The sequence below is a fragment of the Squalius cephalus genome (genome assembly GCF_949319135.1).
Source record: "Squalius cephalus genome assembly, chromosome: 20".
NCBI lineage: Eukaryota > Metazoa > Chordata > Actinopteri > Cypriniformes > Leuciscidae > Squalius > Squalius cephalus.
The window spans coordinates 18,728,504-18,755,420 of NC_137141.1; the positions used below are offsets into that span (position 1 = coordinate 18,728,504).

A 26,917-nucleotide genomic window follows, 5' to 3' on the forward strand; every position below is an offset into this window, starting at 1 on the left:
ATAAGCACACGAAAAAGAAAGCACTGTCATATAGCCTACTATATATATATATATATATATATATATATATATATATATATATATATATATATATATATATATATATATAGGCTAGGCCTATATATTTATTTATATATATAGGCTATATATATATATATATATAGGCTATATATATATATATATATATATATATATATACACACACACACTGAACCACTAAAGATGAATTCACTAAAATTCATGAAGGCCTTCTGCGATTCAAAGTATTAGGAAAATGTGGTTGTTTAAAAGCAAATGCATTAAATCAAAACGAGGCATTTCCGTTTTAAAGCTGGTAATTCATCGTGTATAGACCTCTCTTTAAAATAAAAATGAAATACAATACAATATAATTTAATAAATAAAACATTATTATTATTATCATCATAATTGTTGTTGTTATTAATGAGTGTTCTTTTCTAATCTCAGATGTTTTCATTTTAGAGACAGGAATCGAATGATTACACTTTTATTTCAATGTTTTCACTCCTCATAATGTGTAAAACGGGTTAATCGGGGGAGAAAATGTAAATAAAAGTACAAAATAATCAGTATACACATGGTGTATTTTATAGAACATGTACAGAACCGTGTTGCTTTTGTGTTTTACACATAGACTCGTTTAATTGCTGCATATAAAGAAATATAATTTTTCACCAAATAAAGAGATATAAATAGACATGAATTTCGTCAAACATAGTTAAATGTGTATTTGTACGTTTTAGTGTGTAATAGTGTAATAGTCATCCTTTAGCAAAGAATGTTCGTTGTGCGCAAAAGTTAATATTCAATCTTATTGTAAAGATTGTATAATGGTAAAGCTGGTAAATTACTTCCAGGGTAATAGAGTGGGGTTGGAAAAGCGATGGACCTCGGAACCGGCACCCGGAGCAACGAATTTTCTCTGAAAACGAGTGGCATCCCAACCAAAGTCTGCGCCGATGCGTGCGCCATGTTCGCAGCTTCCAGTTCCGCAGAGAGCTGCCGTTTCCATTTGTTCCGCCGGTTCTGAAACCACGTTTTCACTTGAGTCTCCGTTAACTGCAGGCTGGAGGCGAGACAGGCTCTCTCGGAGCTGCTCAAATAGCGTTTCATGTCGAATGTGGACTCGAGCTGATAAACCTGACTCCGAGAGAAAACGGTGCGCGTCTTCTTCTTGGCGGAACTGCTCTGTTTGTCCGGACCGTCACGGTGTCTCTCTTCAGAAACGGGAGACATTTGGCTACACGCTCGCTCCTGCTCCTCTTTGTAATCCGGTAGTATGGATGGTGTCAAATGCGGCCGGCGGTCGATCCCATCCTGCACAGGTAGAAGTCCCTTTGTGGCACCTGCAACAAATACAGCACAAAACTATCGTCTTATCAAATTGTGCTTGATGAATAACAGCCATTGAGATAAAGCTTTCGTGCTTCAGTGGGAACAATATGCATGACTGATGTGTCCACATTAGTGAATTCAATAAATAGCCTAGTAGTTGAAAACACGTTGATATTTAATGAGGACTAAAAAGTGCTTTGAATATTCGTCCATCATCAAATTCGCTCTGTTTTTCCCCCGTTAGGCTAAACATCGCCATTACTCGATACTTTACACAAGAGTTCATTAAATTTGAACTCTGACTGTTTGATCGACTGTTGAAAGGTTACAAGTGCCCTGTTAAATAAACAATACAATATGACTAGCACTGGTGCACGATATTAATTAAATCGTGTTACATTTAACGCTCAATTGACGAAACGCAGCGTTGCCTCTGAAAGCCGGCATAATCAATTAGCAGACTCGATTAAATTCGGTTAATTATTTGACCTTTCCCCTGTTCACCGAGGCGCGATAATATGTCGGATAAAAACACGACTGCAGTTTTATTCAGTGTTGGCAATGGGGACAACATTAGAAGAGAGTCACCATGGTGACAACAAAAATAGTGTTTTATACTTAATGATTCTGAAGTGAGACGTTTAACAAAAGTGACTTTCTTACTAAACATCATGAAATCACAAATATATTTATATTGACCATGGTGGTAACGAGTGTCTATAGCAATAAAATGACACTGGTGGTATCGTGACTTACCGAGGCAGAAGTTGAGAGGCTGGTGCGGGTTGCAGGGCTCTGGTACACCGGACTCAGAGCAGTAACAGTCGCCCGAATCCTCTCCGGCACTACAGTCGTCCTCTGATGACACGGACAACGTCCGCTTCCTCGGCTGGGATTTGGGACTGTCCTTTCCAGCTGACCGGACTCCCTCGTTGGAGGTGCCCAAAATGGACTGGATCGTGAAGCTTGAAATGGGGGCAGGCGAGCACTTGCTTCCGCTGTCCTCCGAATTATTCATTCTCGCCTCATAACAGTTCAAAAAAATTCTAAAAATGATCAAATGTCAACGCAGCAATACGTTCCGCTACACATAGAGAGTGTTTTTCTTCAAATCTAAAAATGGTTTGTTAGAGCTGATGGGACGTTAAAAAAACTTGTTTTTCGTGGGCTCAAAAGTGTTCGAATGCATTCCTCTCCACTTCCACGCGCTCTGGTCTCAAGGCGGGTGGAACGTGCCCTCATTTGCATGTAGGTAAGACCGGCGCTGGCCAATCACGCGCTCAAAGCGCGCCCGGAAATTTCAAAATGTATAATATTTGAGTTCCTCAATGGAGCGCTCGATGGAGATTAACTTGCTGCAAAACATTAGGCTACACTGCAAAAAGAAAAAATGTCAGTAATTTTAAAGGGGAAAAGAATGTAAAATGCAACAGTACAAACCTGTTATTTGGCCGTGAATAACCGTAAGGTAGGCCTATCTTTCCATATACATGGTAAACAATATTATGTTTTATAGACAGCATTTTACTGTAAAATATTAAAAACAATATCAGTAAAAAGTGTGAATTACTTTTTAATTTACACATTTATATTCTATTTAGTAAGGCAATACATTTAGCCTAGGCTACAATAGATTTTGCTAAAAAAAATGTTTTAAAAAGTAAAAAGCACCTTATAATTTATGGGAAAAGGGGCAAAACATCACTTTTGTTTAGTTACTTTTATAATAAACCAGTTACTTTTTATGCTTTTTATCAGTCGTGAACATTAGAGTGTTTAATTTGGCATTTTATCTTGTTTAGTTTAATAGTTTAAGCTTATTTAGTTCATTAATAATTAATGTGCATTGCTTTATTTTAGTGTCGTTTGTGTTTTATTGACCACAGTTGGGGAAGCCAAATTTGATTAACACAAAGTCATGGCCTTCCATTGTTCCACCAAGAGTTATCAGTACATTTTGCAGTAACAAATATTTAATATGAAGAGCTCAAATTATTAACATCATTGTTAACAATATATGCAATTTTTCTACTATAAATGTACCCAAAAATGCTTTACACTGTACATGTAACCGTTTAACTTGTATGGTCAACATTTGTCTTTTTCCTCCACAACTTAATAGCCGGACGTTTGCCTGCAGAATATAACTGTAACGAGAAATTACAACCAACATTTTAATAGCTTTCTGTGAACTACGTGATGGATAATTATTCATTGTCATGTACGTGCCTCTGGTTTCCCACTTTGATAAATTGTGATTATTATTGCTTCTAATTTCAGTAATTTTCTGCTCCCTTATATCGACATAATATGTTTCTGTTTACAGGATAACAGGTTTAAATTGAAATATTTATTTATTGATTTTCAGATTTTGACTTGCAATGGAAGCCCATGACGCAGGCCTCTGAAATATAATTAAAAATGCAACAAATCAAAGTTTTTTTTGTTTGGTTCAAAAGACGTTAAAGATTGTCACAACATTTGACCGTGCAATTCAGAGATCCAGATCCAGAAGCACGTTTTAAACAGCTTTTACTGTAGACTGTGGTCATCACACAGACGAGCATGCTGCTGATCCACAGAGGTCCTCTTTGTTCATGAATGGAGTTCTAGGCATCTCAAGTACACGCCTAGAGTTCTCAAGTTCATGCGCACATCAATAACCAACAATAAACCAACCTCATAATCACAAGTCATCTGAATACATGGTTTAGTTCAAAATCATATATCTTATTAAACAGTCGTTTTAAATTCCACTAGTCCTGTGCTATAAATGGCAAATTGGTCAAATAATCCAACACACAGTCTAGGAACTAATAATGGATCCTATCTCATTTTTCTTGAAAATAATAAACTCATTCCACGTCCATTATCTCCGTTTAAGAATTAATTTGATCATTATGGTGGGCTAATCTACTGCCTCTGCGGGCCGGCTAGAGCGGACAGGACCCTGTTTAATTGATTGACTAATTGATTGGGGGGTGTGCGCTCGCCCCACCCCTGACTCGTGTCTCGAGGGCAGCTGTGGCTCTGCCACATTAGCTCTCGTTAGCGTTTTCTAAAGGCTGGCGACACTTAACAAATGCTCTGGCTTTGTCGTGGTGACAGCGCGCGGACACCTAATGGAGCTGAGGGAGCCAGGGTTGAGCGATCCCGACTACAAATTTCAAAGGTCGGGAATAGTGCCCTGCACACATGGTCTCCCGACCACCATGGGCCATACCAGTAAAAGAAAATCAAACCTGACCATTTTCTTTTTAATTAAAATATGAATTATTACTATTATTATTGTTATTATTATATTTGATACGCCTCTTTAAAATTTTTGTGATTAATATATAGGCCTACTCAGCAAGAACTACCCTATATATTTTCAATGATCTGAAGTCTAATAACCTACAATCACGAACGTTTACAGTGAACCTGTGGCTACGAAAACATATCAGTGGGTGTTTGTTTGGTCTAGTAAGGCTCTGGAAGTACGAAACGTGCACTAGGCCTACTATACATGTAGCCTACGCGATGATGGAAACGATGTGGTTGAACTGTCACAATCTGCAACTCTGTTTGGAACGGTTGTTAAAGAGACCTATTGTGAGGGGCCATATGCCCACATATAGCCATTTAGTGCGTAAAATATGAGGGCCTAGTTCACAGCGGCCCAACGATTTATGGCGCATTCACATAAGGCGTGAAATCCGCAATGATCGTTAAAGAGCCGGTTTTATACGCTGCGCCTGTCAGCCGAGGCTGGATGGCTTAAAGGCCGTTTAGACATATTAAACAAAAACAATACACCAGAAATGTAGCCTAGGCCCCATCACAGTATTATATTCTACGTGTTTGTTGAGAAGGGAGTGGTAGGCTATTATCAAAAAAAAAAAAAAAAAAAAAAAAAAAAATTTTTAACAAGAACATTTTTTAAGATGTGCATAATGCCTTATTGTAAAAATCCGAAAAGTTGTGTTTCTACTATCAAACTGAAAACAGTGCTTGTTTCCCAAAAACCTAGACAGGTTTACCGTGATGAACACCCAGCGATTATGGGACAATTTGTCACGCGTTCACAAAGCTAAAGATCTTTCAAATCCGGCAGAACAGGCATTTTTTTGCACGCGCTGTCAGTGCATGCGGCAGACAGTAATGACCGAACATACACATCGAGCTCTGGCAAAAAATGCTTCCCGCTAGAAAGACGGATGAAGTCATGGGCGCCTTTGATCTGCAAATCAAGCTTCGATAAATATTAAACAATGGGCCCTTTACACGTGTGTATTATGATATATGGCATGTCCAACTTTAAGATAAGGAAATTACCAGAGAAAATGATATCAATAAATTTTCTAAGTATAAACGCTGATTATGTTTCGATTTTCATTCAAGATTCTGAGGCTGGTCTTTTATTTTTTCTCAAATGGTTTTGCAGAGAGAGAGAGAGAGAGAGAGAGAGAGAGAGAGAGAGAGAGAGAGAGAGAGAGAGAGAGAGAGCAGGCGGGAATCTCAAGCCCTGGAGGTGTACAATTTATGTAATCTACGGCTGGGAAATGAATTGGGTAATTTATTGGAAAACAGAAAGTCAAGAAGATTGGATCAGTATAGTTCAACCAAGGGCTTCTATTCATCAAGATCCAATTAACAACCTAACCATTGAGTCTTAATGGGTTTCCAATCTACTGCTCTGATATACTCATCAATCCCTGAGGGAGAAATTAAGCGAATCGACCGCCCCTCGGCGTTGTGGTGTCATTCCTCTCCGCAACTATATGTCAAATTAAAAACACAATTAAAATTTAAACTGTTTCAATCAGAGGCTGCCCCGCAACCTATGTTTCACTTAATAGAACTTTGATGAAAATCTGATGCTCGCTTTCAATCACAAAAGCAAATAGGAAAGGTGGGGCAAAAAAAAAGAAAGAAGATATCCTTTTGCCTGAATAACTCCAAAACATTTCGAGAAAGTAGCCTAATAAGCAAATATAGGCCCGCTCCCTCTCAAGCGTTATACACGGGATTGAGTTCACGTTCTCGTCGTCTATTGTGGGTAAATGTGCTTTGCAGAGCGCTGAAAAACATTTTCCCCATACACAGCGAAAGATAATTTAATAGGGCAGATGATAGTCCATTTTGTCAGTCTCATATGACGCAGTGAGCTACTATCCCTTTCGCTCGAAAATGTGAGGTCGGCTAACTGAACGTATTGTGTTTTATCGAAATTGTTAAAAATCACCTTTCAGTTTGAACAGCCCGAGCTTCGATAAGCTAACAAACCCCGCCAAATTCACAAAGAAAAACACTGTTGTGCAAATAGGAATAATCACATAGACAGAAAGAGATGACTTATGAGCACACATTGGGAGGGGGTTTGTTTAAATACCGGTTATGCATTTGTCCAAACTCTTCCATGTTATTCTAACTTGTCTTCTATGTTAATGCGCATAGAACATTTTATCTGTTTATCCCCACCTCCCTTCTTTGCATAAAGACATGGTCAAATGGAAATTATCGAGTGATAGCTATATATAATTTTTTTTTTTTTAGTTTATGACAGTGGATCAAGGTCATTGGGGGGGGGGGGGGGGGGGGGTGTAACTGTTAACAATGCCCTTGATTTAAAACAATATTTTACAGACGTTATCCGATCAATACTCTACAGGCAATAATGCCTCTGCGATCTATTAATTCACCGTAATGGGCTCGTGCTGAGCTTGCATTATATTATACGTCAATATAGGAGTTATGATTATTAGGCGACGGTATTTGAATGTGCTCTTGGCTGAGTGCTCAGACCCAACGCAGAGAGTTGATTTCGACTTTATAGAGGAAGAGTGCAATAGGAAGACCAATGCTTGTCGATGAGCATGACTGACCCATATTAAAGTTCTCTCTGGTCCCTGTTTATTCAATTTTTTAAGCCTTTAGTTTTGGTAACAGTGAGCTATATTCTAAATTTTCTTTACATATATCTGAAAATAATTATAAGCCCTGAAACTGAAGCCTTTAATCTGAAGGTTTAAGGTATCAAAGTAATTTTAGACGGACCGTTCTAAAGGGGAGTTTTTATTATTATTATGATTAGGCTAATAATAATAATAATAATAATTGTATTATTATAATAATAATACAATTATTATTAGTATTATGTTGTTGTCTAACCTATTCCACTGACATCAATAATAAATGAACAGGTTGAGGTTGGTATAAATGGGTTGCATGCATGCATGCATTTTACAGCACTAGCAATAAACTCATTACTTTTTTTCATACTTAAAATACAATGCATTGGAGTTCAGTTTTTACCCTTCAGTGTCTCTCTCTCTCTCTGTCACACACACACACACACACACACACACACACACACACACACACACACACACACACACACACACACACACACACAAAGAGCGGGGAAACTCTTAATGCAATTCCGCCAGCTCTCACCGATAATTATACGGTCTTATTGACAACGCGATTTTGCAAAACGCAGCTTGTAGAGTCCGCCAGATTTAAAGGTGCACCTGCTTGTAATTGAGATGGTAATGGGTATTTCAGCTTGTTGAGGCGTAAGTGAAACAATTCCGGTTTTGCTGCAAGCTTGGTTTAGCTCGTGGTATTTTATATTTCATAAAATATGCTGTAACTCAATAAACAATAATAGAGATGATTTTTTACATTATTTTCTTTAATGTTTAGCAAGGCGCACTGACAAAATACATTATTAATTCATAAATAAACCAATTATCCCACGTATTGATTCAATTAATAAATTATTTACGTATTCATTTATTTACATCCCTTTTAAGAATATTTCGTTGTTTTGAAATGTATAGAACATATCATTTTGAGACTACAGTGCTTCCCTCACACTGTAACTAGTAATGGGGTTGTGCAATCTCATGTCAGTTTTAACTCCCATGCTGATTTCTTAACTCATATGGCCAATATTATTTAGGCCAACTGAAATTCATGTTTTTATTTGTACTCGCTAGTGTATTAGCGAGCATGCCCATATTTATATGTAAACATTACTAAATTGTGAAACAATTTTTCGCTTCAACACAGCAGTCGTGCCACAACGTCAATCAAGACATGTAGACTTTAATAGTCTCCGTTTATTTCACAACAGAATACAATGTAAAAAAAAACTTAGCTATTACTGTACAAATGACACCTTTCCTCATTTTGGTTCGTTATATCTGTACATGTACATATACATCTGTAAATAATATAGATAAAAGTAAAAGTTTTTATTATTCGTGTTTGCGTGTCTTCAGCTTAACTGTAATTTCTGTCCGATATATCCTATGATTGTCCATTGAACGCGGGACCAGGGACACAAAATCGTTTTCAGCAGTTATCTTCTCAACCTAAGAACTGGTTGGTTAAGAAAATTTGTCTAAAATACGAGTTTCAAAAACAACATGTTGCCTAAATATATGGATCATACACAGCAGTTTTGCACATCCGTGTTCAGTGTGATTTTTCCCGGTGCTATAAAAAAAAAAAACTTAACCAGGTGTGTTAACTCTTTTCTTTGACGTGTCAACAAGTTGACTTGTGATATTTATAGATAATAATAATAATGACAGTAAATTAACGAATCATTGTAATTCACCACCAACCAGCACCAACATCAGAACATTCGCCTTATTTATGTGAAGTCGTATGGGTATATCTGTGAGTTGTAAAAAAAAATATGTAGGGCTCAAATGCATGATAGTGCGTCTTTGTACATTTTCTTTTCTTTCGTTTTAAATTATTTTCTAAACAAAAATAGCTTTGTCTCTTGGTTTCATTTCCGTCTTTTCTCTCTTTCCCTCTTTTCGAGTCTCTGTAAAATTGTTTTAGTTACATAAGTTACATAAAAAAAGGCATCTGTCGTCCTCTCAAACCGGTCTGAGGAGGGGCACGGAGGTGACGATGGGATGAGAGTAGTAAACCGGATGAGGGAAAGTGAGCAGCGGCTGGCTCACGGGCACGTTGCCCGCTGTGCTGGAGCTCTCAGAGGACGAGTTCTCGTGATAAAGGATGGGTACTCTGACAATCCTTTGCGCTGCTGCGTGGCTCAAGTTGGCGGCCTCCAGCTCTGCGGCCAGCTGACGTTTCCATTTGTTTCTGCGGTTCTGAAACCAGATTTTGACTTGGGTCTCTGTGAGGTGAAGGGAGGCAGCAAGGCCGGCGCGCTCCGAGCTGCTGAGGTAACGTTTCATGTCGAAGGTGGACTCCAGCTGGAACACCTGACTCCGAGAAAACACCGTGCGAGTTTTCTTTTTCCGACAAGGCTTCTTGTCCGCGCCGTCGTCGTTCTTCTTCCAGTCGTCCACGCCGCCTTCTTTTTTACCATCTTCGATGTCGCTCTCCTCGAGGACAATCTCGTCTCCACTTTTGTTGTCGTCTTCATCGTCCTTTGCGTCCGGGTCTGATTTGAGCACGAGCTCAGGTGAGTCTCGGTCGGTGCCTGTGTTCGGCGACGAGTCTCTCACTTTCTGTGCTGCTACAGTAAGAGAGCTCAAATTAGCATTCGTTTCCTTTCAGAAATGTATTAATATCAAGTTTCACAGGTCGCGTCACTTAGCCACATGACAGGTGCAAACCAGTGTGATTCGTACCGTCTTAAAAAATCTCAGCGTTTTAAACGTAAACATTGCATTTTAAAATAAAACTCAGTCACTTTCTTATTTAAAGAATGAAAACACATTTTATGATAATGAAAATAATGAAAACACAGCTTATGATAATTGCTACATGTAGCCTATGTTTATATGATTTGGGCTATATCTGTCAGGAAACATTTCCCAAACTATGTTCTGAGCTGACTTGCTTCTCATTAACATTACGTATGCACCATTTGCTAGCAGAATCACGCTATTATTTCAGACGAATAACAAATCAATGCACACTACACAACAATCAGTTATGAGTTATCAAAACGTACCTTCTGTTCTGTGAAGATGCGCAGATGCACTGAGTGTGTACGGGTACCACCATGCCGAGGCACGCTCAAGGTAAGCCGGTAACGCAAAGCGCTGGGTCGGCAACTCAAAGCGAGGAAAGTTAAATTCCCCAACCTGAGAGAGCGAGAAGCTGGCATCAAGTCCTGCTTTAGTTGAAGCCAAAATAGGCTTAGGCTTTGACGGCTTGCTGTCAGAATTTAGAAGATTTTTAATGAAAAACGGAGAGTCTTTTGCCGAAGCACATGTATCCTGGGTTGTTTCGGGCATGTTGGCTGGAAATTCGGGGTTATAATATATTTGGAAAATTGTTTAAAAAAAAAAAAATATTTTAACAGTTTGAAGGTCCTTGGTAAACTCTTCCAGTGTTGGGAACTTAAACGCGGTTGTTTACGGTCAGCACTGACGTTAAAACGAAAGACAATAACGCGGGGCGAGATAAACAATATTAATCTTGCTGATCATCTTCCGAGAGTTCCTTGGTGAAAATGATGCTCACCGCGTCCGTCTGGCGCCAGATGCTAATGATGAAATAAAAATGTCACCCGAGTTAAATGCAGAAAGTATACGGCGATTGGGCACGTACAATAGCAAATGGGATGAAGGGAGAGATGGGAAGTGGAGAGTCGGGAGAGAGGAGGGGCCTCCCAGACTCTTCGCGTTGGCTGCTGGGCTGAGAGTTCTCTCCTGTTATTGGTCTTATATAGTCCAATTAGGTGGCAAATGAGGACGGACCATTAACACAAAGGAACAAGGATTTAGCTCAAGCGGTGCGCCGATGAAGGCAATAGCGAAAAAGGTGGTTTAGGCCACATTGCAAAGTTAAAGTTGACTTTTTGAACAATGCATATCAATAAAATGTTGCATACAGACTTTCTACATTTATATGGGCATATGACAAAGGTGTAAACTGCAGTTAGGGTCAGAGAGATAGAAATGCACTAATAGATATGAGGAAAAAGTGTTGAAAGCAAAACTAGATTTTTTTTTTCCACATAGGCTATGCCTAAATCTACTCTAATCTGTAGTTGCTGCTTTGAGAACATTTATAGGCTGGTAGCTCTAAAATTACATCATTTTAATATAATATTGTATTATACAAATCCAGGTTATATAATATGTAAACAATATGGAAAGCTATTTCTTTTTATCATTATTATTATTATTATTACTACAGGTGAAGCACATTGCGAGTGCAGTTTCAATATAAATCCCTTACAGATTTTTAAACGAATAGCTATTGCTAAAATCAGGCGTATTTTTAATTTAGCCTACCTTTGCACGCTCTTTTAAGTTTCCAAATAGAAAATAGATTAGTTGAAATCACTCTCTCTTTAAAGTCTTTTAACATTACTAGGCTATTTAAACTCAAATAGCCTATTTTCATAAGTGTTTATTGCAACTAATTAGTAAGTTCGATCTTTATATTTGTAACAAACTAATTGCCATCGGAGCAGAGTTCTAAGTATGAATGAACTTTACTGCATTCGTCTTAGAATCAAGTATTACTTCACAGTTTAACACCACAAAATAAAACACAAAAATCGTATAGATAGGTCATGAGGTCATATAATTTTTAATGCCACAGCATTTTTAATGCCACTAAATGCTGAGTTTGGTCGGGAACAGCACACATAAAATAAATACTACTACTAGGCTACTACTACTACTAAAAATACGAATTAAATAAATAAATAAATAACATGAACCTGTGAACATATGTGCATGGCCTATCATCAGGTTGCCAGCTTTGTCCATCTTTAATCAAACCCGTTCGTGTTAGTGTATTTTGTTTCTATAATTATTAACAAGACTGAATTGGACGCCATAAGTCACTGATTGAACGAGATGAGAGCGTCCTCTACAGGTTATAAAGAATTACTGCACGCTTGAAAAACAGCAAACCAATAAAACCAATAAAAGCCAAGCTTGTTGCTGTAAAAAAAAAAAAAAAAAAAAACTATATGAATTAAGTCCTTTGACAATAAGCTATAGCTAGATCGACAGAGCAATTTAGTCCTGGACATAAGTGATGTTATGATTACAATAGCATTATTATTATCATTATCAAAATTAATAGTAGGCCTATTAATAGCATATTTAAAGAGTAAAAGCAGGGGAATTACAACTTAATCAGAACGGCGCATTTGATTATGATATTAGGTTATTGATTGCTGTTCAAATTAAGCTGCATTTACGTGGTCCACATTTTTGCTTGTTTCACAGCATTTGGGGACAAAACAGAAAATGGTTTTCTAAATGTTAAATTTGATGTAAATAGGATTAAGTCTTAGTGTGTCGAAAAAAATTTAATTATATTATGGGATTGTGAAAACATTTTCCAAAGACAGTGAGTCGGAATAATTTGTATAGCCTAATTATTATTAGACCGAAATTAAAGTGTTGAACCTTACACCACTACAAGTAAAATATACAATGTAACAGTCAAAACATATTTTGACCATGTATGTGTAGCCTACTTTTATTGCATTATTATCGTCAAAATATATAGGTTAGGTTCAAATAAGTCGTTCCCCAGCGCCATCATGGTGTTAGACGGGGTTTAGTCAATGATGTTCAGGCAACACCCCTCTTCAAAATACATTTTTCGGCTATCAGTTTTAAACACAAGGCTTATTTCTAATACCTTAGATGAATAGGCTATAATAGTCTACAGATGTTTTATATACAAAACTATAATGAGATGTAGGCTCATAGGCAGGCCTAATTCATTAATTCAGTGTAACTAACAGCGCACAAATGGCTCACACTGAGTTTTATCCACGAATGATGGACGCTACACACAACTATTAGAATCAGTGTTCGGTGCGTGCCTTTATTGGGGCTTGTGCCATGTAGGCTATGTGTAGATATTTCATATTAGTCTTCATCTCGGCTCTTTGTATCTCTCTGCCTGGTGGGAAGATATAATGTTCCCTGACTTTTAGATTATTTATTTCAGAGCGTGGAGTTATTGATTATTTCACCGGGAAAATGACGAATGGCGGGACGGAATGACACGGTCAGCAGGTTCTATTAAAGAAATGATAGTATTGCTCATGGTTTGTTAAAAGGTCCAGTTTAGATACTTTATAGGTTTACATCCATCATCGTCTAACGACCCCGGGAGATGAGAAAAGCGCGCCGCGCTGTGACAATGACCAGACGCCGCTAACTTCGCGCTGTAATTGCCCACGTATTATATATAGATTTTTGTTTTGATATCTTGTGAGTTTCTCTCGTCTGGTCGAAATTGTGATAAAAGACATGAGTATAATATCGAAAAGCACCACACAGTGAAAAATGGTCGCTATGATATCACTAAAAAACTATTAAAAGAACAATCACGGGAATTATGATTATTTTTCAAATGTATATTTTGTTAATTGTGTGTACATTTAGGGAATAAACTCCAAATTTATCATAGATAAATACAGATTGATTACAGAGATATATATATATATATATATATATATATATATATATATATATATATATATATATATATATATATATATAGATAGATAGATAGATAGATAGATAGATAGATAGATAGATAAGATTTATTACAGATTGAAAAATGATTTCAATCCATTAAGATCTGTTGATCCATATGACCATTATAAGATACTTCAATAATGCCAGACTAATAAAGTGTAGGCCTTGAATGCACTACAAGTTGCTTTGAATAAAAATATATGCCAAATGCACAAGTATAAATAGACTAAGCTAAAAATGTTTTCTAAGGACCATGATTAGCACACACAGTTTAAACCTTCACTTTAAAATATCCTGATCTGTTTAACCGACTTGTACAAAATGCTCTTTCTCAGTGCATTAATGTCCGGCACTATTGAAACGAGGCATTAAAAGCTTGAAGGTCAGGCGGCTCGTCCCACTGTAATACACACAATGGATTTAAACATGGCATTTAAGTTGTAAAGGACTGACTGTGGCCTGGCCCTGACCTGGCCCACCTTAATTGGGATGGTGAAGCTATTGATTGGCAGAGAGATAGTTAGAGGCTCTGAGTTACAGCGTGATTATAGCCAAGTATCAGTGAGCTGCTTTTATATGCTTATGGGGGGCACAGAGAAAAGAGCAGAACTCAATGTCACTTTGAGGGTGAGAAGAGGCTCTCGCCAAGTGGGTTACAGGTCGGTCCATGTCCGAACACTGGATTAACAATAGGCCATCAGGACCAAGGTTGTCCATCTTGGCACATAATACACTATCCGCAGAAGTTGTTGTGGAAAGTGGAAAGAATTGAGTATAAATCTAATTCTAAAAACCCCAAAAGAAGAAACAGTGCTTTTTAATTAGCTTGTTGTCCTGGGCAGAGCCATGTTAAAGGGGTTGTTCAGCTAAAAATGTGAATGTCAATTTACTCGCGCTCATTTCACTCCAAATCTGTTTGACTTTCTTTCTTCTGTGGAACATAAAGGAAAATCTTTTGAATATTTTTTCATCCATACAATGAAAGCTGTTTTGGTCCCGTCTGACTTTAATTGTATGGATAAAACAATTCTTCAATTAAATGTTTTGTGAACTAGCCTTTAAAAAAAATGATAAAGAACTGAGAAGGCATGCATGAATAAAGGAACTTAAATACTTGTAGGGTTAAATATGCTCAATGATGATATATTGTCTATGTAATCATTCTCATTGTGCTAAAGTTATGAGTATCAAGAATGTTTTGTCTGATGTACCACCTTGGGAAGCGTAAACGTTGCTTACAGGTACAGAGATGTTCAACAGGTTCCCTGACCCTCAGTGTCCGACATTGATGCAATGATCTGTGTCTTCCTTGTGCCAACCAAGAACTAAAAGACCCCATTCATTCTTTCTGACATGGCTGAATCTGTGGAATGGCTTTGCAGCACCTGTCCAGGTACACACACACACACACACACACACACACACACACACACACACACACACACACACACACACACACACACACACACACACACACACACACACACACACACACACACACACACACACACACACACAGGTGATGGCTTCCGTAGAATATAGCCAGGTGTGAGCGTTCTTGGGCCAAGCGTTCTGACCGTGTGTCATTACAGCGCTGTAATCGGGTTGAGGCAGCAGTGGCTTCTCATCAGTGTCTGAAGGGAGATAGAGATATGGAGCCCGTTACAAATGGCCCAAATGCTCAGGCTCTGAGGAAGCCCATCAATAAAGCAATTTCTGGTGTCATAACAGCAGCGCTTTTGCTAAAGCTAACCTTTCAAAAAAACTTTTCCCTCTGCAAAGCACTGCAGCCCCGCCATTAGAGTCCTGCCTTGTGAATTTAATGGATTCCGTACAAATAATATTCCACCATAATGGAAAAGGTTGAGGTGGCTGAAGACGGATGAAGTCATAAACACCTATAATTGAGAATCAAAAACCGATAAATTTTAAACTGCTATCCATTTTCCTCTTTTTTTTTTACTCCAGATGATGATCTATGTCATTCTGGCTGCAGGAAAATGGAGGAGATTATGGGTGGAAATTATAACAATAAATTTTCTAAACATACACCTTGATTATGCTTCGATTTTTTGGGAAGGAGTGCAGAGAGAGAGAGAGAGAGAGAGAGAGAGCGAGAGAGAGCGAGAGCGAGAGCGAGAGCGAGAGCGAGAGCGAGAGAGAGAGAGAGAGAGAGAGAGAGAGAGAGAGAGAGAGAGAGAGAGAGAGAGAGACGGTTGGCCTGGTTGGCTGAAAGCTTGCTGGCTAAATGGCGCCATAAAATAGCTTCTGTGTGCTGTTTCGCCCGGAGAGGCCAGGCATGCCTGGAGGTGTCATTTTCTTCCCCTAAATGGGGGGAAATGAATTGTGTAATTTATTGCAAACTGAAGCACAGTGAGATTAGATCAGCATATCCCATCAAAGGCTCAACAATCAATCTGCTCTGCTTTAACAGCTTGAGACGCATAAACCAGGGCACCTAATGGCTTTCCAATCTAACAGATTGATAGACTTATCTGCTCCCAGGGGATGTATTAAGAAAATCGGCTACTTTCACACTCTTCCCCACCACTTCTGACAGAACCCACTTTTTCTCTCCCTTTCTTTCCCCACTCACAGCCTCGATTGTAGATATAGAGATATAAATACATTTCTATGAGATGTGGTTCAAAGGAGGGGGGACGGAGAGGAGAAAAAGACAGAATGGAGAGAGAGCCTGTTATTTGTTATTTAGATGAGCGTGGGGTATATGAGGGGAGGAGGGAAGCTCTTTAATGAGCTGATTATTGCTCGTTGTTTGGAGCCGAGACGGTGAGCAGTCACTCAGGGCCACTTATGAACACATATAAATGTGGCCATAGCAACCGACTTTTCCTGACTAAAGGAAACAGAGAGACGAGCTGTAATGGGGTGGATTAATCAAACAAACTGAGTACAGTAATTAATACAGGTCATTAATAGAAGCTTTAATTTCATTGTCATGTCCTCAGATATAAGCTTAAATACTTCAACATTATTCATTTTAGAATTTGTATCATTAGCTATTAAATATGCATTTTAATTAAAATGAGAACAAATGCAAATAGCAGCTGTCATGAGCAGGAAAAGGATCTTATGGTACCTGTCAAAAGTTTGGATTTTTTTTTATTTATTTTTTTTTTGAAAGAAGTCTCTTAAATACAGTAAAATCAGTAATATTATTACAATTTAAAATAATTGTAATAAATTTAAAAATGTAATTTATTCCTGTGAAACTTTTTGGTGCTTAACGTTTTTTGTGGAAACAATGATACCAACATTCAGACAATTGTGGACAGATAAAAAAAAAAAAGAGAGAAATTAATACTTTTATATATATTCAATATATGATTATATTATAAATATATTTAAAAAGAAAACAGTTATTTTATTTTGTAATAATATTTCCCATAATACAATTTTTTATAATTGCATGTATTAACTTAAATCTATTAAATATTATATATTTTAATGAATTTTATGATTTTTTTTTTACATTTTTATATTCATTTATTATTTATATTCATTTATAATTATAATCATTTTATATTTATATACATACATACACCTGTGTGTGTGTGTCTGTGTATAATATTAATTTATTTACAATTCTTCATTTAAATCTATACATTTATTTTACATTTAAAATAAATGTATACCAGTACGGGTTCCCAGTGCAGGTGTAGGATGACTCCTATTTGTCAGCCAGCCTGTCAAGATAAAATCTAAACCTCAAACACTGAGAGTGAATGAGATGCTATCAGCATGGACACAGAGAATAAAGATCTCCTACCTCCCTACATAATTAAGCAGCTACTGCCACCGCTCAAAGAGAGCAATGAGAGGGGGCTGTCTTAAAGCAGAGAAAGAGAGAAATAAAAGACAGAGATAGACTTCTATGAAAAAGTACTCATGACTGACATTCACAGGGATCTTATTCTAAAAATTAAACTGGCTAAATAAAGCCTACCACACTTGTACTCCTTAATAGAAAAATCGAATGGAGAATAGATAATCCAGGAGAGAATAGAATTCATCTTGAATGAAAGATTAAAAGCCCTTGTTAGTGTCACCACACAAATCCATTTGAGATAAGACTCTTTTTATTCGCCTCACACCATCCGTTCTTCATGACGGCCATATTGGATCTCACATCTGATTTGTACCAGAGTCCTGGGGGCAGAGGGGCATTTTCTCCCCATAAATATCAGTCTAGCCCCACATGCACCACAAATCAATGGCAAACAAATTTAGATGCTGTTCTCTCCCCCTACTACACTACACCTATCACACACACACACACACACACACACACTGAAGAATGTGTTAACATTTTTATGAAAGACATGACATATAGGTTATGCAAAGTATGCAAGCTTAAAATTAGCAAATACTGAGCACAGTGAGTGATTCTGATGCTACAGCCGTAGGTGTATTAATCAGACACAGGCACTTATTTTAATTATCTTAAATTAGAATGGTAATAAATGACGATGATAGCCCTGATGGAGGTGGCGATAACAATGACTCGCTGCTGGATGATGATGATGACAATGAGCATAGATGACTATGACGATAATGAATCTTTGTAATTGTGTATTTTCTTACAGTAAATGAAGTATTTCTGAAACAAAAACAACTCTATAGAAAGCAAAATAATAAAACAATAAAGTGAATCCAGGCCATATTTTCTGATATTTATCTGTTTTGTATGTCAATTTCAAGCTGTCGGCTTCTCCAAGTGAAAGTGTACTATACGAGGCACGATCTGTTGCGGTCAAAATGAAGCATTGATTATTTGTAAAAACATAAGTGCAAATCAAATCAGTGCTCCTAGGAAGAGATGTATGGCCACACACCTGCACACACATGAGAAGTGAGCCAATTATCGACCAATTGATTTTATGCACAGCACATATTTCCCCCTTCTTTTTGTTCAATGTTAAGATCCTTTTTTTCTTTTCTATTTTCAACAGTGACTGTATCCTATGCTGCCATAAAGCCTTTATTCCCTGGTTACAAATGAAACCTTTCCCTCGACCTCTTATATATTTTGTTCTCTATTTCGCTTTAATAGCACTAAAATTGGTTACATATTCTTTTACAGTCCCCAGATGCCATTGCGCCCATGTTGTCATTCGATTATTTATAGAAAACTATTACATACATTAGCGGCTTACTTCCCCCATGCGGCCTACAACTTTTTTTTTTTTTTTTTTTTTTTAGAAAACCACAAAGACGATTCTTTAAAAGTCTACAGGCCTGCTATTGTAGTCTTTACTGGACCAAAGATCAAGGTGAATAAAAGTGCATGTGTGTCTGATAGCAGAAAGATGTAAAAAAGAAGCAGAGTTGTGAAAGTGTAAGAAGTGATAGGATCTAGAAAGAAACCCATGCAAAGAAAAGAAAAGAAGCCTCACAAGATACCAGAATAAAAAGAATAAGAGTAAAAGGGAGAAACAAAGAAAGATAGAGAAACAGAAAGAGTGAAAATAATTGACGCTTATAAATTGCCAAAAAATCTGTAAAAAATTAAAAAATAGTCAGTATAAGTAGGATTTTTTTAAAAGAAATTAATTCTATTATTCAGCAAGGATGCATTACATTGATCAAAAGTGACATTAAAAATGTGTTTTCTATTTCAAATAAATGCAGTTATTTTGAACTTTTTATACAGCAAAGAATCCTGAAAAAGAAAATCCTGAAAATCCAGAAGAGTATTAAGCAGCACAACTGTTTTCAACATTGATAGGAAGAAGAAATGTTTCTTGAGCACCACATCAACATATTAGAATGATTTCTGAAGGATCATGTGGCACTGAAGACTGGAGTACTGATGCTAAAAATTCAGCATTGCCATTCAGAACTGCATACTTGCATACTCCTCTTACTAGAAAAATATGGGGAAAATAGTCAGAGTAGTATAAGGCTAGTATGTGGTTCCGAATTCAGCACAAGTTCTGTCATGAAACTCTAGGTGGCACAGGCTGATGGATCCTTAATGCAACCTGATGTTATTTACATAGTTTACTACATGGCACAAGCTGATTGGTTCCTGTCACATCTGCAGCCAATGAGCTTGCTGCTAAATATTTAAATAGAAGTTTAGACCCTCCACCTTCCTCAGCTCCACCTGTATAGGCCTACTACAGGTAATTTTATATATGTTATTTGTGTCGCGGTATATGTCTTAAATACCACAGCAGCGTATTAGTGTTTGTATTGGCAGTAGGCAATAACAACAACAGCAATAGTCAACAGCAGCAGCATTATCAGCAGCAGCAGAGTAGGAGATCTATTGGGCCAACATCAAATACATTAACATTAATCATTTATTTGTCATATTCATTACCATGCTAAAAATCTTCAGAGAGTTACATAAATATTTTTTAAACATTTTATATATATATATATATATGAAGAGTTCAGATGCAAAAGCCTCTAAGTGCCATCTGAAATTTTCTTCTAGAATGATCATTTTTATCAAGCTCGTATATTTAAGTTCAGTAATTTCACTTAAATGGCAATGAAGATTACCTATTAATTGTCATTTCTGTGAAATTACTGAACTTATACGAGCTTGATAAAAATTATCATTCTAGAAGAAAATTTCAATATATATATATATATTAGTGCTGGGAAAAAATGTATCGCGATTAATCGCATCCAAAATAAAAGTTTGTGTTTGCATAATATATGTGTGTGTACTGTGTATAATTATGTTGTATATATAAATACACACATATGCATGTATTTATTTAAGAAATATTTGCATGTATATACTGTATATACATTTCTACATAATTTATATTATATATAAATATAATTTATTTATATATAAATAAATAAAATTCTTAAATATATGCATGCATATGTGTGTATTTATATATACAACATAATTATACACAGTACACACATATATTATGCAAACACAAACTTTTATTTTGGATGCGATTAATCGCGATTAATTTTTTCCCAGCACTAATATATATATATATATATATATATATATATATATATATATATATGTGTGTGTGTGTGTATATATATATATAAATAAAATGTTAATATAAGAGGATGGTAAAATATTTTAGCATTTACTTAACGACACAATTGCTTAAACCAAACTGCTCCTCTGATTAAGATAAGCATGGCAGTTGAGGTAATTCAGTACAATTCATTACCTATTTATCACTTCATCAGCCTCTCAAAATTTCAAATCCCTGAGAATTCAGACAGACAGAAACATTGATTTATTGGGTTTTGTTTATCTACAGCTCTTTATCCATTCTCTTTCATTGCTTCTTTATGTGAGCCCCAAGTTTGTGTTCATAAACTCCCTGCTTCTCTGTGCTCTGGTTGGTTTGTCACTGATGTACAGGTAAAATGCATGTTATTAATGATCTCCCCAACTGCACACTGACATGGTACAGTGCGTGTCATGTTTAAATTCCTCCCCCTATGCACTGGAACACAGACTCACAGAGGCCCAGCTGCACTAGGCCCAGAGATCGATAAGAGGTCAAGGAGGTCGAGGGTCATTCCTCCCTCCCATTATGACCTGGCCACTCACCTCATATGGTGACTAACGAGGCCTACTGGGTAAAGAGCAAGATAAGAGCAGTGTTCAGGGAAAGTGAATAATACTAGAGAGCCTATTCATTCAGAAACAGAATACAGAGGTAATGGAGTACTTCCTTGTTACAGCGTCAACTTCTGTGGAGTATAAATGAAACATACTAAGCATTGTGATGTGGAAAGCAAACTGGACATATGTTTAAAAATGATAGACTGGGCTACAGAAAACACTGGTCATTGCTCAATGGTAAAATATCATGTGGTGCTATAGAAAACAGTTTCTAAAAGAGCAGTTACTGAAACCAAGAAGAATGGAAATTTACAGGTTTGGAGGTGCAGAACATCTGCTTTGCAATGAATTGTTATAGTCTGAAAAAGAGATAAGGAGTCAATTAGACATGATTATACCAATGATCAGCTGTTATCAATAATCAATACTCTATTGGATCTCTTTAACCTGAGATGTCCTCTGTGTCTGGATGCTACCTAATGTTTGTAATACAGACAGTCAACCACACAAACAGCATGTCCATACAATAATACATTACTTCTGTTAAATCTTTTAGAAACTGTTTTTTCTATAGCACCACATGATATTAATAACCTGTATAAAGGAAAATCATTTTGAAAAAAATTATTAGTGATGTATTTTGTCAATATTAAACTAATTAGGGTTTAATGTTGTTTGGAACAACATTGGACCCCAACATTCTTAAAGATTTTATTTTGTGTTCTGCAGAAAAAAAGTCATACAGGTTTGGAATGACACGAGGGTGAGTAAATGATGAACTGAGTGAACTGTTACTTTAATATAATGAGTTAATACAAACATCTACTAGGCTACATCTAATACAAATTTCATGGAGAAAACCATCTTCACTGTGAACACATTTACATACACTTGTATATTTGTGCACAGGAAGACTAAACATTACCCAAATTCAGCATAAAATCAACTTATCCCCATACTCTACCTACTTTTTGAGAATTCAAAAGCCATTTCTAATGAATTTCCCTGGTTCAGTGCCCCAAAGTGGCAGGGAGGCGCAGGGGTGGTGCCGCTGGATGCACTCCACTGTATCGCTGGCTTGTGTAGAGCCATGTGTTTTAAAGATTTGACAGAAGATGCTCTAAATTATCTGCCTTCAGACAGTGCTATCCATTAGTTTCCCTCTCAGCGCCGAGCATGAAATGCGAGTATTGGGGCAACTGTGCGTTGGGAGATATCATTCAGGACTATGAGCTATTGCCAAGCGCTGACAGTCAGGATAAATGCCCCCACTTTTCAGGCTGTACAAATGGCATTTGGCCACAATAATTCAGCAAAGGACAGTTCATTCCCCATCCAGAGCGACTGGACCCAGTCAAAAGCTATTACAGCATCTTCTTTATTAGTGCCTATGGTTTTGGTGTAGAGATCCTCAGATAAATACAGCTAAAATGCCACTTCACTCAGAAATATTGGCCCATTCCTCTGTTGCCTGACTGGGCCCGAATGGCAGCCTGTTTCAGACATTATAAACCTTTCTAAAGTCACACATTGCTCCTGCCAGCCATCTGTCATGATGTAAGTACCATCATTTGCAGACCAATAGAAGTGATCAGTAGTTTTTCCCCCAGGCTCCAAGCGAGGCATCATAGTCAAAGGAATTGATTATCACTTTATCATTTAAGTATAGCTTGCTTTAAAGAATAATAACTCACATTTAAGGTGCCAAATGGCTTTGCATATAGCTCAAAACGCCAGCCATTTAAGAATAATTGTGTAATTCATCATTTGTGACGTTGCTTTATAGTTTTTTGCATCTCGGTGGGGCTAAAGAGCTCGACGGAATAGAAGCGTGCTGTCACCTGTGACGTTTGAAAATCTCTCCAGCGAAGCTTTAATACTTTGCCAGAGGGACGCGCGCGCGTTCAGACTTCATAAGGTGACAGCGGTTTTATCGTGCGTCGCCTCGTAAAGGCACGTCATCTGTAGGACGCGCCCGACACTTTTATTAAACAGCTATTCACCGCGTGCGCGCCGAGAGCTGTGCAAAGATAAATCCTCATGAATAACTGAACTGTCTGTTTGAGGATCGGTGTGTCATACAAAAGTTAGAACGTGATCCAAGCAGCACATATATGATGAGGTACAATAATAAGCTTTTTAGGATATTTGGCTTTGTATTGTGCTATTTAAATGAATACAATGGCTATAAATAATAACCCATTCAGACAGATTTCATATAGGCCTATATGTAAATTAAGCTATAACAAAACAGCATAATATGAACAGGCTACTACTTACACTTTTCTTAAGGGAATAAATAAAGTTTATTTTACTCTTTGCTTTTGTATTCTGGCATTCCTTTTTATTCCCTTTAGGCCCTATTGCTTTGATTTCAATGCAATATTCCAATCAGCCAGATTGGCCCAGACTTTTAGAAAATGAGATCTGGCATTCGACTAAATGAGAATTTCCTGTACAGAGACATTCATTGGTTCACGCAGGAAATTAATGATAAAAAACGCCCATCTTTGTGTGTGGCGTGCGTATCGCTGCTAATCTGCGCCTTTGTGCAAATGTAACCAAGGCTGCTCTTTGGCAATCGAGCGCAACGCCACGGCTTTGAGAAAAACCACTTGTTCTGTCACATAATTAGAGATCTTATACCCGCTTTGTGAGGGGGGGAGAGAGAGAGGATGGAGGGGGCCTTGTTTGCCCATTTAAAGTGTGATTCAGATAATAGTGTTCTCATCAAAGGTAGCAATTACATTCATTACACAGGCGGCCGCAAGGAAATTAAGTGGCAGGAAAATGAAAAGCTTAATATGTACTTCCTTTATCCTATTTCTTTCCCTTTCTCTGCTTCTACACACGCCCCGTGTCGCACAAGGGTGGGGGGTGTAAGATAGGGTCTCTCCAGAAATAAATAGTCTTGGGGGCGTGAAGAATAAATCCAGCAGTGGTCCTCCTTCACCCTTTAGCAGTAATGATTTGGCGTTGGGGCAGCCGTTTCTATAGCTGCGCTCTTCAGGCAGGATTAAAAGCCTTTCTTCGGGGGCTAATGTCCACGGCAGCCTTTAAATGACTCCAGCATATGATTGGAGTCTTAAAAAAGTGCTCAGGGGCCTTCTCCAAATTAATACCCAATTCCTTTTCAGGAGAAAATGAATTGTTTCGCGTTCTATAAAACCACAAACAGCACATAAATCAAGCGCTTTGGAGGGGAGAAGGGGGCCCGCTCATTCAAAGGCTTTTAAATGTGAATTAGGGTGCAACGGGGGAACTTGGTCTGACTTACCCCCGAGCAGGTGTCGATGGAGCGACACTCTGCAGATGCTAAATTAAAATGGCGAGTGAGAAGGGAGGAAACTAAGCCGGACAAACAAATTGAACTGATACTCATTTGTGACCGAGTTACTTCAAGTCATGAAGTCTGTGCGGAGTTCGAATGTAGGCCTATATAAAGCTGTAATCAAATATTTGGACACTATAAGTGGTTGTCAAAACCAAAAAGAAAGAAAGAAAGAAATGTCATTGGCATTTATAAAACATATTGCAACATCGTTAGATACTGAAACAATATTTTTCTAGATTTCCAGAATCTCTTAATCTAATTAACTTTTCATCACAGCAACTATTTTTCGCATGTAGGCCTACTGTTGCTCCCCGGCTTTGAAAACAATAACGCTTCATGAAAAGAAGCCCACTTGAAACCCCAATTAATCTTTTTCAACTGACAAATTACTGTCACCCTGCTTGAATTATTTAAGGGGAAGTGGCTTCACGGGAAACCTGAGCATAATTAAATTGCTATAAAATAACATTAGTGTGGACAGGCCATTAGGAAGTGTTGTAATTGACTGCTTCAGGGGTCGTAGTTCAACCCCACAAGGTCAGGCTGTCTTGCCTGCCTTTGGATCAGTTTACGGCGCTTTTCACTGAAACCCCCTGACTGTAAATACTGCACCTCATAGTAACTGTCTAAAGTCTATTTATAATTCTCACTCAATAATGCTAATATAACAGTGCACTTTGAATCAAGACTTCTCAGCAACAATCAAAATACTGACAACTCGCATTATGCTTTGTGCATAATAAAAGAAAAAGAAAAAAATTATATTAAAACATACAGGCCTACCTTATTTCCCATCATGGTCATCACAACTTGACATCCTGCGCCATCTAGTGTCCTAACTGTGGAATAAAGCTGGATTCAGCCCTATTTACAGTAAAGTATAGAATTAGACACACAACAGCAATGATATGCTTTTGGTAAGAAGAATTGTCTGTTTGAGATGCAGTGTCTGTGGAAAAGTCTAAAGAAAAACAGTGTAGAAAATAAATAATAAATACTAACTAACCAACTAAATAATATATATATATATATATATATATATATATATATATATACTAAGGCTATATGAATAGACAGTTTGTTAACATTTTAGCCTACGATGGGAGCAAGGCAAGTTGTTCTCTGGTCATCTGAACCATGATCACAGGGAATGAATTGCCGCATGTTACACTAGAACCCTCTCATTACAACTCTGAAGAGTGTCATAAGGATCCAAAGCTCTCGCTTACTGGTCATTTGTCACACCCTCTTCAATGGTTTTCCTACAACCCTGACACAAATGGGGCAATGCGATCTTCGGCTAACTTCCCCTCTTGTTAAATATTAAACGCTATGAAACATAAATGAGCCAATCCTGCTATTTAAAGTAATGCAATTGGCTCAAGTACTCATCAAATTGCCCATGACATTTGAATATGGAAATTATCCATGTATTTAGCTAATCTGGTAAAAGGTGATGAATCATCAATGCACTTGATTCAGAACTCTAAAAGTGTTTTCTTTTTTTTTTTTCTTTAATGGATCAATGCTGTTTTGCAGTACCTTTTGGATATGAATATCAATATGATTAAGATGTAATTTAAGAAAGTATTAAAAATGCTAAAATGGTACACACCACTTTCAGAAATATGCTTTTAATTAAAACATAAAAAGAAAATTAACAGGATGCCAAACACAAGATGGAAATAAAGAGCTAGTCATTGCTCAATGAGGGATTGAGAATGAGGGTTAAATTTAATATTTTAAATATTTTGGAAATATTTATAATATCATACAGATTTATGTTGCTAATGACAGCATGTTTAATGTGACATCAAGTTCAACTCCATTGTAAATACTTACAAATATTTGTGCTGTTGTTTTCCACCAAAACGATGTCCTTTCGATGGCGTCAGGAACATGGCTTTTGTTATTTAAAATAAAGGAATATTCGAGCATCGGGAAGCCTGAGTATCAATTAAAACAATATTCAGAAGAAAACATGATTTGATTAGAGGAATGGAAAAGCTGAATACGTCTTAATTGTTTTGTTATTTTAACAATTGTGGGCTACATATAGGCTAACAACTAAAGACATGGCAAAATAGCAACACCTGCTCAATTCAAGAAATGGAAATTATGTAAGTAAATACTGTATTCGCACATTTTAGGATACTGTGTTAGGATACATTCATTTTTAAAAGTCTGGTTTGCTCT

The 26,917-nt window shown here is 37.2% G+C and overlaps 2 protein-coding genes across 5 annotated transcripts; both read right to left on the bottom strand.

Moving 5' to 3' along the window:
• Positions 1-493: 493 nt before the first annotated feature.
• Positions 494-26,667, bottom strand: hmx2 (H6 family homeobox 2). 2 transcript variants are annotated; one of them, XM_079853257.1, is made up of 4 exons: positions 26,564-26,667; positions 25,505-25,585; positions 2,113-2,731; positions 494-1,367 (listed from the first exon to the last, which is right to left on the bottom strand). In XM_079853257.1, exons 3-4 carry the CDS (start codon positions 2,372-2,374, stop codon positions 820-822), a joined length of 810 nt encoding a protein of 269 aa, XP_079709383.1. In that variant the 5' UTR covers positions 2,375-2,731; positions 25,505-25,585; positions 26,564-26,667; the 3' UTR covers positions 494-819. The 2 variants fall into 2 exon arrangements, with proteins under 2 accessions (XP_079709383.1, XP_079709382.1); XM_079853256.1 differs by lacking the exon at positions 26,564-26,667 and having other exon boundaries at positions 2,113-2,380; positions 25,505-25,569.
• On the bottom strand, positions 8,024-25,553 carry hmx3a (H6 family homeobox 3a). 3 transcript variants are annotated; one of them, XM_079853255.1, is made up of 3 exons: positions 25,505-25,553; positions 10,289-10,421; positions 8,440-9,847 (listed from the first exon to the last, which is right to left on the bottom strand). In XM_079853255.1, exons 1-3 carry the CDS (start codon positions 25,523-25,525, stop codon positions 9,240-9,242), a joined length of 762 nt encoding a protein of 253 aa, XP_079709381.1. In that variant the 5' UTR covers positions 25,526-25,553; the 3' UTR covers positions 8,440-9,239. The 3 variants fall into 3 exon arrangements, with proteins under 3 accessions (XP_079709379.1, XP_079709380.1, XP_079709381.1); XM_079853253.1 differs by lacking the exon at positions 25,505-25,553 and having other exon boundaries at positions 8,024-9,847; positions 10,289-11,192; XM_079853254.1 differs by lacking the exon at positions 25,505-25,553 and having other exon boundaries at positions 8,343-9,844; positions 10,289-11,194.
• Positions 26,668-26,917: the final 250 nt, after the last annotated feature.